Source organism: Trachypithecus francoisi, unplaced genomic scaffold, assembly GCF_009764315.1.
Source record: "Trachypithecus francoisi isolate TF-2019V2 unplaced genomic scaffold, Tfra_2.0 Lachesis_group17, whole genome shotgun sequence".
NCBI lineage: Eukaryota > Metazoa > Chordata > Mammalia > Primates > Cercopithecidae > Trachypithecus > Trachypithecus francoisi.
This window is the reverse complement of record NW_022681462.1, coordinates 26,368,376-26,384,893: the sequence shown is the minus strand read 5'-3', so window position 1 is coordinate 26,384,893 and position 16,518 is coordinate 26,368,376. Positions and strand designations below refer to the sequence as shown.

The following is a 16,518-nucleotide window of genomic DNA, read 5'->3' as shown; positions in this document are numbered from 1 at the left end:
ATAGAGATCAAGTTAATGTGTTTTTTTTTTTTCCAGCCACTTTTTACCTGCATGGTTGCAGGCAGAGACTCAGTGACAAGGTGAACTTAACTATAAAGAGTTGTAGTTTAGCCGGAGGAGTTTAACAAAGCCCAAGAAAAACAAGGAAATTGAGGATGTATGCAAATATGTAATGGTAATAATTGCCATAGATCTTAAACTGAATAAGGAGGGAAGCAGTGTTTGTTAAAGGTCTTGATTATTTATATATAAGAAGTGAAACAATCTAGTAAATAAATTGTTCACCACTGAAATACTTTTTTCAGACTTTGTAGAATTCCTTTGGGATCCTTTGTCAACCTCACAGACAACAAGTTTAATAACACATTGCAGAGTGATTCTTGAAGAACATTCCATTTGTGAAAATGAAGTTAGTAAAAGCAAACAGGTAATAATTTCTAGAGTTGTGAACTCCATGATGTATCTGTAAATCATTATAATCTTCTTACAGCTCCTGGTTTATAAAAGATGCAGTGTGTTTATCAGAAAACTGTTTGGGGGAAAATATATTTACTTTTGATTTATAGAATCTAGACTTTTTCTCAGACTGCACTGAGATGAAAAAAAATTTTTTTTAACTGGACTTGGCTTTTTTTTATCTTCATATTAATAAGATGAAAGAATATACCTTGATACTTCTGAACACTGATAGAAGTGGTAATCATTTTAAATTACAGACATACATGTAAAGACCCAGATTATTACTTTCATTCCTATTAGCTTACTTTTCTGTGTTCAGTGATCTGATTTGTGTTCTCATGGCCCAGGCAGCCATCTTTGAGGATTGTGAATATGCACTGACCCTGCAGAGATGAACCGGTTTAAGTCCTTTAGTGCAAATTCATTTCTTCTAAAGGAAGACAACAACACTCTACCTTTGTTCTTTTGGCAAAAATCCAGTGGCATTGTGGCTTTGCTTGAACAATGGTTTCAAAGTTAGACTGACACTTATTATAGTAACTAGTTATTTGTAGTCTGCCAAATAATAGTAGTCTCTTTAAGGATTCAAAGTTCAGTAGGACAGATCTTGATCTTACAGCGATCTAGAATTGAATTCACTGAACATAAGATGTATTGAGAAACTTTTTAGAGTGATCATGCTGAGAATCTTCTCTTTCATTGTAGTATTTGTTTTTTTATTGTTTGTTGATGAGATTGTAGATTCATGCAGTTTATGAGTAAACAATTTTAGGTTGAGCTTTAGGAAATTAAGGATAAATTGACAGACTGGAGAACACCCAGAGTAGAGTGACAGAGGTGGTTGAAAAGCAAGGAGGCATATCATATTCATATTATGAGCACCATTAAGTTTTAGCCGTTGGAATTGTGATTACAAAGGAGGAAAGCTATAAGAAATGAAAGGGAGGAAAGGGATACCAGCCTGATTCTGCCTTCAAGAAGCATGTAATCTCAGAGAAAATAAGATGCACGTAAAATGTAATTTAAAACAGGAGATGAGAAGGAGAAGTAGGGAAGATGATGAACACTTACTTAATTCCAGTTGTGTACTAGGCACTCTGTAAGGTCTTGTACCTGTCATCTTAATCCCAGCAGCCCTATTTAAAAAAATGGGTGATCGCCAGGCATGGCGGTTCACGCCTGTATATCTGAGTCCTTTGGGAGGCTGAAGCAGGAGGATCTCTTCAGGCCAAGAGTTCAAGACCAGCCTGGGCATCATAGCAAGATCCATCTCTACCAAAAAGATAAAAATTAGCTGGGCTGCCCCTTGAGCCCAAGAGTTGAAGCTGCATTGAGCCATGATTGTGCCACCACACTGCAGCCTGGACAACAGCAAAACCCTGTCTCTTAAAAGGATGATAGCCTTGTTTTATCAATGAAGAAAATGAATCTTTAAAACTAGTTTTCACAGTGCTACCATGAATGAGAACTAGAATTTGAACTTGGATAGTCTGCCTCTAAAGCCCAGTTTGTCTCACTGACCACATTGCCTCCCCATGAGCAGCATAGATAAAGTACTATGTCTTCAGGAGGAGACAGGAGAGAGAGGTTACCTTCAGCAGTGGGGATAAGGAAATATTTTATCTTAGGGGTGGCATTTGAGCTGTGGCCTGAGAGAAAGAATAGGATTTCAACATGTGGCAACAGATAGAAAGGCATTTTTTACTTACCTCCAATAATAGATGGAAACTGTTGCAGGAATTAGAGATATTTAATTTGAAAGAAGATGTACAGAGAGATGGTGTTTGTATTCAAAGAAGGTGTAGATTTATTCTATGTTGATATGCCGCGTAGAACCAAGATTAGTAGTTAAAAGCTACAAAAAAGCAGATATATAATCCTGTATTTGCTTTCTGTGTAGGATTGTTTAGTTACAGCCTAAATGTAAATCATTATGCTTTACCATTTATTAAATACTTGCACATTGTCTCATTTGATCCTCATAATCCTGTGAAATGTATTTATTTTCGTTGAGTTTTTACAGATGAAGCTGGGGCCCAGAAGGGTTAAGTCATTTGTAAAATACTTGAGTACTAAGTGGTAGACCTGGCTCTTTGTGATCCCTGAAGCCTTTCAGCAGTATTATGGATTCACTCATGAAGTCTTTTTTTTTTTTTCTTCTTTTTTTGTTTGAGACGGAGTCTTGCTCTGTCACCCAGGCTGGAGTGCAGTGGTGGGATCTTGGCTCACTGCAACCTCCGCCTTCTGGGTTCAAGCGATTCTCCTGCCTCAGCCTCCTGAGTAGCTGGGACTATAGGCGCCCACCACCACGCCCGGCTATTTTTTTGTATTTTTAGTAGAGACGGGGTTTTCACTGTGTTAGCCAGGATGGTCTCTATTCCTGACCTTGTGATTCACCTACCTTGGCCTCCCAAAGTGCAGGGATTATAGGCGCACTCATGAAGTTTTTATAATGGATGTTTTTATTCTGAAACTCCTCTGCCATTATGAATGTAGAAAATGGGTTGTTTGCATAAGCAGGAGAATAGATTACATCAGGGTTTTCAGTCTCAGCACTACATTGGCATTTGGAACAGATAATTTTTTGTTGTAAGGGTCTGTCCTGTGCACTATGGTATGCTTAGCAGCATCCCTGACTTGTGCCACTAGGTGCCTGTAGTACTCCCGGGCTTCACAACCAAAAATGTCTTTGCACATTGTCAGGTATTCCCTAGGGATGGCAAAATGGCACTTGGTAGAGGATCACTTACACTACATAATGCCCCAGGTTGCTAAGACAGTTCACCAGTGGGATCACTCTATTTCTTCAGTGATGGAAGAGAATGAGACAGGTTCAAGAACGGAAATTGAGTCAGACAACATAGTTTCTGTTTTCAAAGTTAGAAGCAAACACTGTAAGCTAATGCCTGGTAATAATAATTTTGATTCTGACTAAAAGTCTAAAGTAAATTATTACAGAAGTAGATTATGAATACTTAAATTTAAAAAGTAATGTAATTACTATCATCTATCATTGATAGGATTCCCAAATACAAATGATACTTAACATTATTTATTGAAGCAAATTTAATGTATTATGATTGTTGTTAGGGATTAAATGGGGAAATATAAGCTTACGTATACCTAAAACAATAATGACCAGTAGGGCATTGACTACCTATGGAGAGTCTGCTCATTTTAGGTATCTTCTCAGCTTTGCCCTGTTCAATATTTTTATTGAACTAGATAAAGTGGTAAAATACATACTAATGAAATGTGTCAGTGATAAAAATCTAGGAATTCTGTAAGGCTTGTGGATGGTAGAATTAGAATCCAAGGAGATTTCAAAAGATTATAGAAAATGGACTCAAGAAATTGTGATAAAATAAATGCATGTGCCACCCTTGTGTTTAAAAATTCAACTGTCTAAGTAAAAAATGGGACAGACACAGTTTTGAAGCAGCATAGGTAAGACAGATTATAATCAACAATAAGCCCAGTGTGAGTCAGCAGTGTCACTTGAGTAACAGAAAAACAGGTAAATGGGAATTTATCCTAGTATGTGTGTGCTGTTTTGAGTAAGAATGGCATATTTGGTGATGATACCCACAGATTAGACCTTCCTGGGAATATTGCATTTAATTCTTGGTGTAAGCATATTCAGTGGAGAGTGTCTTAAGATGGTATGGGAAAGAAAATATGTTAAAAAAAAAAAGTATGATATTAATCTTAAAATTTAGAGAATTGTCTTGTGGAAGTGGGGCTAGATCTATTCTGCATGATCCCAAGAAGTAAACCAAGACCAAGGAGTAGAAACTGTAGGAGGGAAAAGTTTGTTAACTCTCCTTGTTAACTGAAATCTAATAGTCCAAAGTTATGGGCAGCCTCAGGAGATAATGATTCCCTATCAGCAAATGGTTTTAGACATGGTTGATGAACCATTTAGTAGAAATGTGAAAATAAGTCTAAGCATCACTTGGGTGTTCAGATAGATTGGTGGTTTTCAGACTCATTTTTTGCTTTTTATAAACAGAACCTATTTCAAATAAATCTTACACAATCCAATATGCAAACACACACACAGAAGTAAAACTGCTCCTGCTGTTGTGAGCACCTGCCCTTATTCTTCCCCGACCACCCCAACATCTGTCCAGATCATCCTGGGATTACCTCCATGGATATACAGAGCAGCATAAAAACCACGGGCATCACACAAGTGCCTCTTTAAAGCTGTTTTAAAGTATATTTATGCAAAGGGTTGTATGTGAGTCTGAACGTGTGATTCAGAATGCTTGTTAAAACTGTTTGGAGAACCTTATTTTCCACCAAATAAATGTTATTTAATAGTTAGAAAAGTTAATAGCTTATGGTTTTATGTGAATTTATGTAGGGTTTTATTGTTTATTTGTTTTTCAGTTTTTTGGGTTTTTTTTAGACGGAACCTCACTCTCGTCACCCAGGCTGGAGTGCAGTGGTGCAATCTCCACTCATGGCACCCTCTGCTTCCTGGGGTCAAGCGATTTTTGTGCCTCAGCCTCCCAAGCAGGTGGGATTACAAGCATGTGCCACCATGCCTGGCTAATTTTTTCTATTTTTAGTAGAGACAGGGTTTTGCCATGTTGGCCAGGCTGGTCTCAAATTCCTGGCGTCAAGTGACCCACCCACCTCAGCCTCCCAAAGTGCTGGGATTACAGGTGTGAGCCACCGCACCCAGCCAGCAAATTTATGTTTTGTTTTAAATAATTTATTTGGAAATATTAATACTTTGAAAGAAAACTTTAATGAATAAGAGTAGTACTTCCATATTCCCTTTACCCAGATTTACTTGTCATTAATATTTTGCCCCATTGGCTTTATCATTAGCCCTTCCACTTTAAATATATACATACAATATTTTTTGTCCTCAATACTGAGAACAAGGTGCATATTTGTTAAGACAAGGATATTATGTTATATAACCAGAGTAGTTAGTTTCAGCAAATTTATCAACAATCTGCCATCCATATTCCACTTTTGCCAGTTGATTCAATAATATCCTTTATTTATAGTTCATTTTCAATAGAACTATTTTAAGAAACAAAATTTAAACAATATGGAAATATTTGTCAAGGCTGGCATTCAAAATCATTAAAATTAAATGAAAAAAATCAAAGCAGCTTTTTTTCTAGCATGAACACCTAACTCAGTAAGCTACATAAACTCAAATGCTATTTTTTGGAGATATTGTCTAGAAAACGCTCTTTTTTCTTTTAACAGAATTCAGAATGTTTAAGGAATGGAGTAAAATACAACTGAGTTTTAATTTTTAACATTAAATAAATGTTGATATATGGCCACTTGAGGAATATGTTACAGATAATTAAGTGGAAAGAGAAACGACTTCAGCTCATTATGCTATTTGTGAAAAATATATTTGATTGAATTCTACATTTATGGATAATTCAGTTAGTATACAGTATGTGACAGCTGGATTTGTGCTGTATACATTGTCATTGACTTAAAAAACTTTTACTCTAGTGTGTAGTATGCCATTTTCATTTTTCAAATATGAATACTTTTTTAAGAATAAGAATATCGTTATAGTAATATTGCTAATACATGAAAAAAATAAACACTCATTATCTTTTACCCTAGTACAAGGACTAATACCATTGTAGGATATTTTCATCGAGGCTCTTTTTTCAAAGTTATAATCCTAATAGGCATGTAAGTTAGTATACTACTACTGCTTAATGTTATCTCATTGCATATTTATAGTTGTCTGTTACTGTAGTCATCATAAACTTCAGCTAAAGTTTATGGTAAATTCATTGGATGGATGTAACATCTCCTTAAAATTCCTTATGATTGAATATTTTGGTTATTTCCAATTTTTTATATACAAACAAAATGGATTTCCCTAAGTGGATTTTCTGCATCACAGGACACAAGACAAACCAACAAAGGACCCACAGCTGGAGTATGTAGAAGACTTGCACAAATCAATAATAAAAAGACAGAACCTAATACAAAAAAAAAGCAATGTTGGCAAGCAGCTTAATTAGGTACTTTGTAAAAGGGCTTGCCAAGTGGCAAACAGGAATATGAAAAGATACCCAACAGCACATTACTCAGTGATAATTAAATGAGAATTAAAACAACACAATGAAATATGACTGCATACCCACTACAATTGCAAACATTAAGAAACAAGAAAATGCCAATTATTGTAAGTATGTAGAGAAACAGGATTTCTTTTATACTGCAGGCAGTAATGGGATGCCACTATTCTAGTTTGGTTTTTTTGTACATAGTTGAATGTATGGACATGAACTATACTCCAGCAATTCCATCTCTATGTATATACCCATTAGAGATGTATGACGTGTACTAAATGACATGTACAAGAATTTTTGTGGCAGCATTATTTATAATAGCCACCAAACCAGAAATCACCTAAGTGTTCCATCAGTAGTGTTCATGCAACAAAATACTATATAGCAATGAAAATGATCCAACTATACCCATATGTAGCAACATGGATATATAAGGTTTTGTTTGTACCCAATTGATAGTTATTTTAACAGCTGCTTCTATGAGTGTGGACAAATTTGTACTGCTGTTAAAATTACTTTTTTTTGGTAAATACATTTCTGTCTTCTACTATCACTGATGCTTTTCAAATTTGTAATAATAGGATTTACTTAAATCCATTGTTTCAAGAATGAAGAAGGCAGTAGAAGATGATGTTTTTATTCCTCTGTATCCAAAGAGGTAAGAGCTGTTAATTTCCAGATTATTTGAAATAGCCGATCATAGAGTGCAGATTTGTTTAAGAATGCAATGCAAAAGAAACTATAGTGTTTTCAAAACGGGTACACATACTCTATGAGGATGCAAATTGAGAGTTCAACAAATATTTCTCAGTGACCTACTTTATGCTGTGCTCTATGCTTGGTGCTTAGATGTATTTTTGTTTGGTTGGTTTGGGTTTTGGTTTTAGTTTTACACATATCCTAGGAACAAAGCAGGTGATATAGCGTGGTAAAGAGCACAAGTCCACTGTTAGTAGATATTTTTACTCACCTGTTTTCTCATCTATAAAATTAGGATAAAATTAGTGCCTACCTCACAGGATGTTAGGGAGATGGAGAGGGTGCTCAGAACACAACAGTGCCTAGCACAGAGGAAGCACAACACTGAGGAACCAGAAACTGCACCTGTAAATTCTGCAGTCACTTTAAATTATAAAACAAGTAGTATTTGATGTGTGATCATAACTTTGCTAAGAAGGCATCAGTTATAATGATACATGAACTGTAGCAATCCAGTGAGTACTGACAGGATGGAGGAGCTTTTTGGAGGGGGAGGAAATGAACCTCAAAGCTTTCTGATTCATTTTGAGTCATGAGATGTCTACATGTAAAAATTCTGCCCTGGTAAACTTTGCTTTGTAATGTTTTAGATAGGTAATGCATTCACATGGTTCAGATGTATGAATGTAGTATATTGTTTATTTATAAATAAGTATATATTATTTTACTAAAAAAATTTTATTAAAATGAAAAGTTTTACTCCCACCCCTGACTCAGTTTTTGCCCTTCTCCTTCTACTCACATATGTGCATGCATTAATAATCACACTGAGTAATTTTTATCTTTCAAGACTTCATGCAAACAGAAGTACTTACATAAGCTATAATCTTATGTTATCCTCCTTTCTACAGCAAAGGAAGTATACTCAAAAAGTTGTGATCTGTTTTGTACCTTTTTTTCACTTAGTACCTCTTGAGATCTTTCTATACATGTCATCCATCATATAAACAGCTTCCTCATTCTTTTTTAAGCTGTAAAGTTTACCATCATTTAGATGTTCTATGATGGTCATGTGACTGGTGAACTACTATCATCACTGATGTTGTAAACAATCTTATAGACATATTCCATACTTGTGCACGTGTATCTACAAGAGGCATTCTCAAAAATGAGATCATTGGGTCAGAGTGTGCATAAATTTGTAATTCCAATGGATCTCATCAGACAATCTCTGTTTATATTCCATTAAGGCTTAGTTTGGTTGGTTTAAAAGAAAGTCTGATCTCAAACTCTGGTTCTGAAAGGCTAATAGTTCTTTGCATTTTCTCCTTTCTCCTCCTTTTGTTTCTAATTAGTGCTGTAGAAAACAAAACATCACCTTATTCAAAGTTCCAAGAAAGACAGTTCTGGTCAGGCCTAAAGGTGAGCAAAAACTGCAAAAATGAAAAGGCAAATTTTGTAAAAATCCTGTTTACTATAGAACAAAGAACAACAAACTTCTTCGGTAAGAATTAGATAGTATTTTAGGCTTTGTGGTTCACATGGTCTCTGTCTAATTACTCAATTCTGCCACCATAGCACAAAAACAGTCATAGCACATAAACAGATGAACATGGCTATGTTTGAATAAAAGTTATGGATGCTGAAATTTGAATGTCATATAATTTTCTCACGGTACAAAATATTTTGTTTAAAAACAGTTTTAAAATGTCCTTGAAAAATGTTAAAACCATTCTTAGCTCATGGACCCTACAAAAACAGGCGACAGGATAGATTTAACCCACAAGCTATAGTTGGCCAACCCCTGGCCTTAAAATTATTGCTAAGTCAGTGGCAATAGAGATGGGAAGGAGAAGAAGGTTCAAACAATGTTCAGGAGGAAGCATTGAAAGGACTCGATAACTGATCGAGGGAAGACAAGATCTATTTTGGCATAATGAAGGTATATGTGGAACAGATAGAGATACAGAGGTCTAGAAGGTGGTTGGATACTTGAGTCTGAATTTCAGGAGACAGATCTGAGCTGGAGATTTAGGAGTCCACTACCTGTAGGCAATATTTGGAGCCATGGTCATGAATGACAAGCTCTAAGGAGACTGGGTGAAGCATGAGAAGTAGGCTAAGGACAGAACCTTGGGAAATACTAACAGAAGAGGAGAACATGGAGGCTTCAAGGAACCTGTAGAATCGGTTATGAGCCTTAGGATGATCACAAGAGAATGGCCTCAAGGAAGCTAAATGGAAGATTTTCAAGAATGAAGAAAAGAATGTTAAATGCCACCGAAGAGAATTAAGGGAAAGACTGAAACTGCTTATTGGATTTGACAATTAGAAGGATATAGGTGACCTCAGCAAGAGTAGTTTTAATAGTGTGAATTAATATTTGTCATGTGGTTGAATCAGGGAAAAGGCTTTCTGGGAAGAGAGAACAACATCAACAATGAGATAAAATGTGAAAAAACATTACATTTTAGTAAAACAATAGAGTAGTGAATATAGTACTAGAAAGAAAGAAACACCTTACAATTCGCAGAAAGATCTGAATTTAGTAGAGGGAAAGGGCAACCAATATTTTATTACAATGTATTATGGTTACTTAATCCAAGTTATCTTCAAATTCACAGGTGATTATTAATCTTTATGTATCAGAGGAATGAAGCTCTGAGCATTGATTGCCTTCTCAAGGTCACATGTTGGTAATAGCGGCCCTAGTTTTGACAGTAGTTCTTTATGAATCACATGGTCCTGTGGTCTTATATTCAATGGTCCTCGGCTTTGAGAGAAAATGGATTGGGAAGGAAGATTATTGATCTGGAAAGACTCTAGTGAAGTTATTTGAGACTGATTTGGGGATGGTTATCCTAGAAAATGAAAATAAGATGAGCAAATACATGGAGTTTGGAAAGAATCAAGTATTTATTCAGAGATATTGTATTCTAAAATTGACAGTTCCAACAGGGCTAATTGTAGTGAGAATTTTAGTTTGATCAACTCTTTATTTTTGTTAGAGACTATTACAGTTTCTCTTTGAAGAAAAGGTACATATTTACTTGATACTTTATTTTAGCTCTTCCACAATATTCTTCTTTGGAATGGACTCCTTACAGATGACACCTTGCAAGAACTAGGACTAGGGAAGCTGCTAAATCGTTACCTTATTATAGCTCTTCTCAATGCCACACCTGGGCCAGATGTGGTTAAAAAGTGCAACCAGGTAAGTTGTGAAGAAACTGATTCTAATTTTATCATTTCTAAAAAATTTAGCTATTAAAATCTATTATTTAACAAAATAATTAAATGTGTGGTACTCATATAAAAATAGACAAATGGACCGGGCACAGTGGCTCATGCCTGTAACCCCAGCACTTTGGGAGGCCAAGGCAGGTGGATCACCTGAGGTCAGGAGTTTGAGACCAGCCTGACCAACATGGTGAAACTCCGTCTCTACTAAAAATACAAAAATTAGCCAGGTGTGGTGGCTAACACCTGTAATCCCAGCTACATGGGAGCCTGAGGCAGGAGAATCGCTTGAACCCAGGGGGTGGAAGGTTGCAGTGAGTCGCCATTGCACTCCAGCCTGAGTGACAAGAGCAAAACTCCGTCTCAAAAAAAAAAAAAAAAAAAATTGACAAATGAATTTAACAAACTAGAAATCCAGAATAGCTCTTCTGTATTTAAGAGATAGTATACTGGTTTGAAATATCACCAGTAGGGAAAGGAAAAATTACTTAATAAATGATGCTGGATGGCTGGCTGTTTACAAAAAGAATATTAAATCCTCACCTCTCACTATATACCAAAAAAATTTCAGGTAAAATTTTTTAAAATGTAAAAATGAAACTATAAAGTATACTAAAATGGTAAATAACTGTACTTGAGAGTGAGAGATTTCCTTCTAAACTTAAAGGCAAAAGAAATGAGAAAAAGTCATAGATCTGAAAAAATTTTATAAAACTTCAGTGGATCAAAAGGTGTTGAGATTAATTGATCATTATTAAAACTGGGGAATGTGTTCATTGGGCTCATATATTTCTACTGCTGTTTCTGTTTGAAATTTTCTATAATAGAAAGTTAAAAAGAAAAGTTAAGAATCTAGGAAATAAAAAGTTGTTAACATGTAACAAGGATTAATATTCACATTAAATTAAAAAACTCGTTACAAATTAGGAAATAATTCAAGTGTTCTGACTGAAAATGGCCAAAACACATGCAACAGTCAAGTCACCTAAAAGGAAATGTAAAATTAACCTTAAAATATGTGAAAAATAATCAATAGTACTAATAATCGGAGAAATGGAAATTATTTATAGGAAGGATATTTTCTTGACCAGTTGTGTTGGCAAACATTTTTTTGCTGTTGTTGTTTTACTTATATTTTCCAGTGTTATCATAAACACAGGAACACAACAATTCCTTCATTGCAGGGGCACCATTCACCTAGAGTTTGCAGTGCAGTGGTTCTGGAAAACAGTCTCCTGCACTGATGGAAGGAGGGATACAGCTCTTTTGGAGAATATTTTGGCATGATGAGTACAAAACTTTTAAAGCTTATATTCTTTGACTTAGCCAAAGTAAGTTAAGTCAAAAATTAGAGATGCACATATAGATTTTAAGTACAAATAATATTGTTATAGCATTACTTATAATAGAAAATAGCTGGAAACACCTAAATATCTCTGAAAACATGATGGTGTTCTCATAAGATAAAAATGTGAAAGGAAAATAAATCTCAGAACCTGTCTCAGATACTTTTGGGTTCGCAAAAGTTATGTTTTTGAAGAATTTTTAAGAATATGAGAAAACAATTCTTTTATAATGTGATTTAAAAACACACACACTTTCCCAGATAGAATCGGGTCCAGCTGCTTGTTCTCACAGTCCAATAGCAAGATGCAGACAGACTGGGAAAGAAAGGAGCTTATTTTTGCAACCAGTTACGGGGAAAAGGTTGTAGTAACTCACCAGACCAACTAAAAGTGACAATTTTTCCCCCCCAGCACTTAGATGCATTCTAAGCTCCATGCTACGTGGGAGAGTGCACCTACAAGGGAGAGTGTTTCATTCAGTCTCTATCTAATCTAACTAGGGTCTGGAAAGCTTTCTCTAGACTCTTGGGAAGTTTTTTAATCTTAAATGGGCCCTGGTACGAGGAATATGTGTAAGAACACTGTTATTATTTGATCACACTTTAGGGTCTGGGAAAACCCAGGCGGGATCTTAATGGTTTTGTTTTCGCATTCCAGTTCTTGTACTCAGGCACCAGTTTCTCTAGTTCTTTAATGTTTAACTTACACATTCGTCAAAATTATAGAAAAGGGTTAGTGGAAACTGATTCATCTGGTTGCTAATGGAAACCTAGCCTGCCATAAAACTATAGACCAATTATTAGCCAACCATGATTGTTTTGGCTATAATTTTTGTATCATACAGTTTTAAGCATTATATATTAAAAATTTAAATCATCATCCATTTTATGTTCAGGTTTAGTTTAGTTCCCTTTGACCATAGGGTCTGTTATGAAGTGGAGAAGAGGAAATATATTTACACAGCATTCTCTCCACAGCATATGGCTAGAAAACCAGGCCAAGAAAATAGACGTTTAGTGCTGGGATCATTAATGGAAAAGCTCCATGGTTAAATGAGAATTTTATTGAAACTTGTGATACAAAACAAGGGGAAAACAAGCGCAAATGACATTCAATAGTAAAGTCTGTTTTTAAAACTTTTAAAAAGAGATAGTTTATATAACAAAACTTGTAGGATCTTCTGCCTTAGGCAGTCAATGATTCTCTATTTTTCCTGAATAGTTAAAACAGGTGATTAAGGAGTAGAATAAGTCTTTTGCCTCAACCATGTTTTAAATGCTGACCAATCTTAGAGTGCATTCCAGAACCTTTATTTAATATACTGTATAATATATAGGGTGCATTTTAATTTTTTCCTCAACTCTCTGCTTTCTATAAATATTGATCTTGATGTTACCAACTGTACCATAATCTGTATGATTAGGAATTTCTTTGAATAGTGTGATACTGTGGCAGGCCAGGTTTCCATTAGCAAACAGAACAGTCAGTTTCCATGAACCTGTTACTATAACTTTAATGAAAGTCTAAGCTAAACATTAAAACTGGAGAAACTGGTACCTGAGTACAAGAACTGGAATGCAGAAACCAACCCATTAAGAACCCGCCTGGGTTTTTCTCAGATGCTAAACTCTGATAGAATAACAAAAGCATTCTTACACATACACCTCGTTCTGTCATAAGATTAAGAAACTTTCCAAGACTCTAGAGAAAGCTTTCCAGACCCTAGTCCCTAGCTAAAGATGAGATAAAGATCGAATGCAAACCCCCAATTCCAATCCCACATGTAGCACGGAGCTTTAAATATATACAAGCACTAGAAAAAACCTTACAACTTTGAGTTGGTCTGGTGAGTTACTCTGACTTCTCTGTAACTGGTGGCAGAAATAAACTCCCTTCTTTCCCAATTGCCTGAATCTCGTTTTTGGACCTCAAGAACAGGCAGCCAGACTTTGTTCTCTCCAGGAACAATATCAAGTTTTTTCCTTTCTCCCCTTTTCCTCCCTTTTTTTCCCTTGTTTCCTCTATGAGGAAGTTTTTTTTCTCTCTCTCTTTTTAAATTTTTTCTAACATTTTTCTGTTTTTACCAAAATTTTTCTCAAAATCTTGTATTACTCTTAGAATGACAGTGATAAAATGTAATTTCCATTTCCAAAAGAAAAATTGAATGCACGTACATTGACTTATTCTGCTGCTTTACCATTAAAGCCATGGATTACATTGATAGAGGATAAAAACATAATTTATCTTTCATTCTATATATCTTAGAATCACCCATTTGATTTCTTAACTCAAATTTATATAGATTATATGCTAGGACACCCAATTTCCTTATAAAATAATAGTGAATGTGTGTATTATGAGTTGTATTGACCAAATATTTTGTGTCTAGACATTTCTGGTTTTTAAGTGTAAATTATGTTTTGTACAGATTTAATGACTCACAAATACAAGAATATAGAAAGAATTACTAGTACTACTAGGGAGTGTATTCATAGAGAGTAGCGTATTTTAAGTTCTTAGGATTAAAGAATGAATTTCCAAAATATATGTAGCCTTTGACATAAAGGGAAATTTTTACAAATTTTTATTTAAACCATAAACTATAAAATGGGGAGAATGATACTCAGCTTACAGTATCACTATGAGATTATGTTAGCAAGAGTTCTTAGATACTGTCATTGTAAACCAGCCATGTGTTTTGATTAACAGATAGCAGCATGTCTACCAGAAAAATGGTTTGAAAATTCTACCATGAGAACATCTATTCCACAGCTGGAAAACTTCATTCAGTTTTTATTGCAGTCTGCACATAAATTATCTAGAAGTGAATTCAGGTGATGCATATTTTATTTTCACTTCTATAAACATAGTTCAAGGATTCTGTATGCTCTCAGCCATTTTTAGAAAGATCTGTATTTTTACTGTACTTTAAAAATTTGTTAAAACTTTGTGATACTGTAGAGTTAGTAGATATTTTTGTGGTTACCTTTGGGATGGTTTATGCATATTCATATTTTAAAATGTAAATCTCTTCCAAATTAAGCACATTCAAAAAGTTATAGCACAGGGGAATATAGAATTAAAACTATAAATCAAAACCCTTTTATTACACACTTTTAAAATATGTTTTTAATTTTCCTGGCCATTTTTAGAGACTCAACAGTTGTTAAGTACAGGTCTGCAGCTTGGTGTTTATCCAGCAGTAGCTAGCTCTCTGTTCTGAATGTTTCATTCACAGCACCAGATGTTTGGCAGCTTAAATACAGTGGTATTCCTGTTAACTCCCTCTCCAAAAAATTTTTTAAGCCCAGATTTGACCGGCACGGTGGCTCACGCCTGTAATGTCAGCACTTTGGGAGGCTGAGGCAGGAGGATCACTTGAGCCCTGAAGTTTGAGAACAGCCTGGGAAACATAGCAAGACCCTGTCTCTAGAACAGAAAATTTAAAAATCAGCTAGGCATGGTGGCATGTGCCTGAGTCCCAGCTACTGAGGATGCAGAGGTGGGAAGATTGCTTGAGCCTGAGAGATTGAGGCTGCAGTGAGCTATGATTGTGCCACTGTACTCCAATCTGGCCAACAGAGCAAGACCAAGTCCCTTTAAAAAAAAGACTCAGATTTGTATTATTTGCTAATGTCATGATGTGTGAATATACTCCCACCATTGCTTCCACCACAGTGTCTCATACAAGCTGGTAGCAACGCAGCACTACTAAAATTTCTGATAGACTTACTGTATGTTTTTCTACTTTTTACAGTAATTCACATTGAAATTTGCCAGAATACATCCACTAATGGTCTGTATTTGAACTTTATAATTAAGTGGAGATGGCAGCATCTCTCTGTGTTTTATGCTACTTTTAGATACTAGCTTAAGATAAAGCTTTTGTTTTAGATTAACAACTGATGATCAGGTTCTGAATTGACTGCTCTCCCCTCATACGTTGCATTTCTAAAGGGAGAAATTTGTTTTGTTTTGTTTTTCAGGAATAAAGTCGAAGAAATAATTCTGATTTTGGTGAAAATAAAAGCTTTGAATCAAGCAGAATCCTTCATAGGAGAGCATCACCTAGACCATCTTAAATCACTAATTAAAAAAGATTGAATAAACTTTATAGGAAAATCCTAAAATTTTAATATAGTTACACTCAGTTCCTTTGCTTGAGAAGAAGCTGGTGCCTCTGTCTTCTTTATTCCCTGTAAGAGAAGGTAGGATTTGCAAAAAAAGCAAGACTCCACCTCTATTCCCCCCATGCTCTACCTTCTGGCGTCATGAAAAGCTGCCATGATTCTGTGGTGTTCTAAGGAATTAAATGCACTGAAGCTTTAAGAGCTCAATGTGTTTCCCTTTGATTCTTTTGGCTGGTCTTTCAATTTTCTTAAGAGGGGAACTGGAGAAACCTTGCCAAAGGTTTTGGCTTAAGTGAGCATGCTAGTGAGTCTTCTGTCCTGAACCACAGTAATATCTTTTAGTTCTCTGTAACTACCTTTATTTAAAAATAAGTCAATATGAAAAGCTCAGTTGGAATTATTTGCTGAGTATTAAATGATTAAGGCATTTGCTGATTGTCAAATTGTCCTTTAGAAAAATCTGTACCAATTTAATGTACCAACACAAGTGTAAGTGAGTGCTAGTGAATCCCTACCAGCATAGTTATTATCCTTTTTTAAAATGCATTGAAAATTTGAAAGGTAAAAATA

The 16,518-nt window shown here is 35.2% G+C and overlaps 1 protein-coding gene across 2 annotated transcripts in view; it reads left to right on the top strand.

Annotated features, from left to right (window-relative positions):
• Window positions 1–16,170, top strand: part of GCFC2 (GC-rich sequence DNA-binding factor 2) — a 50,099-nt gene extending 33,929 nt beyond the window's left edge. The window contains exons 12-17 of one of the 2 annotated variants that reach the window (XM_033175251.1): window positions 306–427; window positions 7,115–7,191; window positions 8,588–8,654; window positions 10,300–10,446; window positions 14,528–14,652; window positions 15,805–16,170. In XM_033175251.1, the coding sequence (XP_033031142.1) occupies window positions 306–427; window positions 7,115–7,191; window positions 8,588–8,654; window positions 10,300–10,446; window positions 14,528–14,652; window positions 15,805–15,922 (656 nt within the window). In that variant the 3' untranslated portion in view covers window positions 15,923–16,170. The remainder of the gene's footprint in view (window positions 1–305; window positions 428–7,114; window positions 7,192–8,587; window positions 8,655–10,299; window positions 10,447–14,527; window positions 14,653–15,804) is intronic. The other variant, XM_033175252.1, reaches the window with a different exon arrangement.
• The last annotated feature ends 348 nt before the right edge of the window (window positions 16,171–16,518 follow it).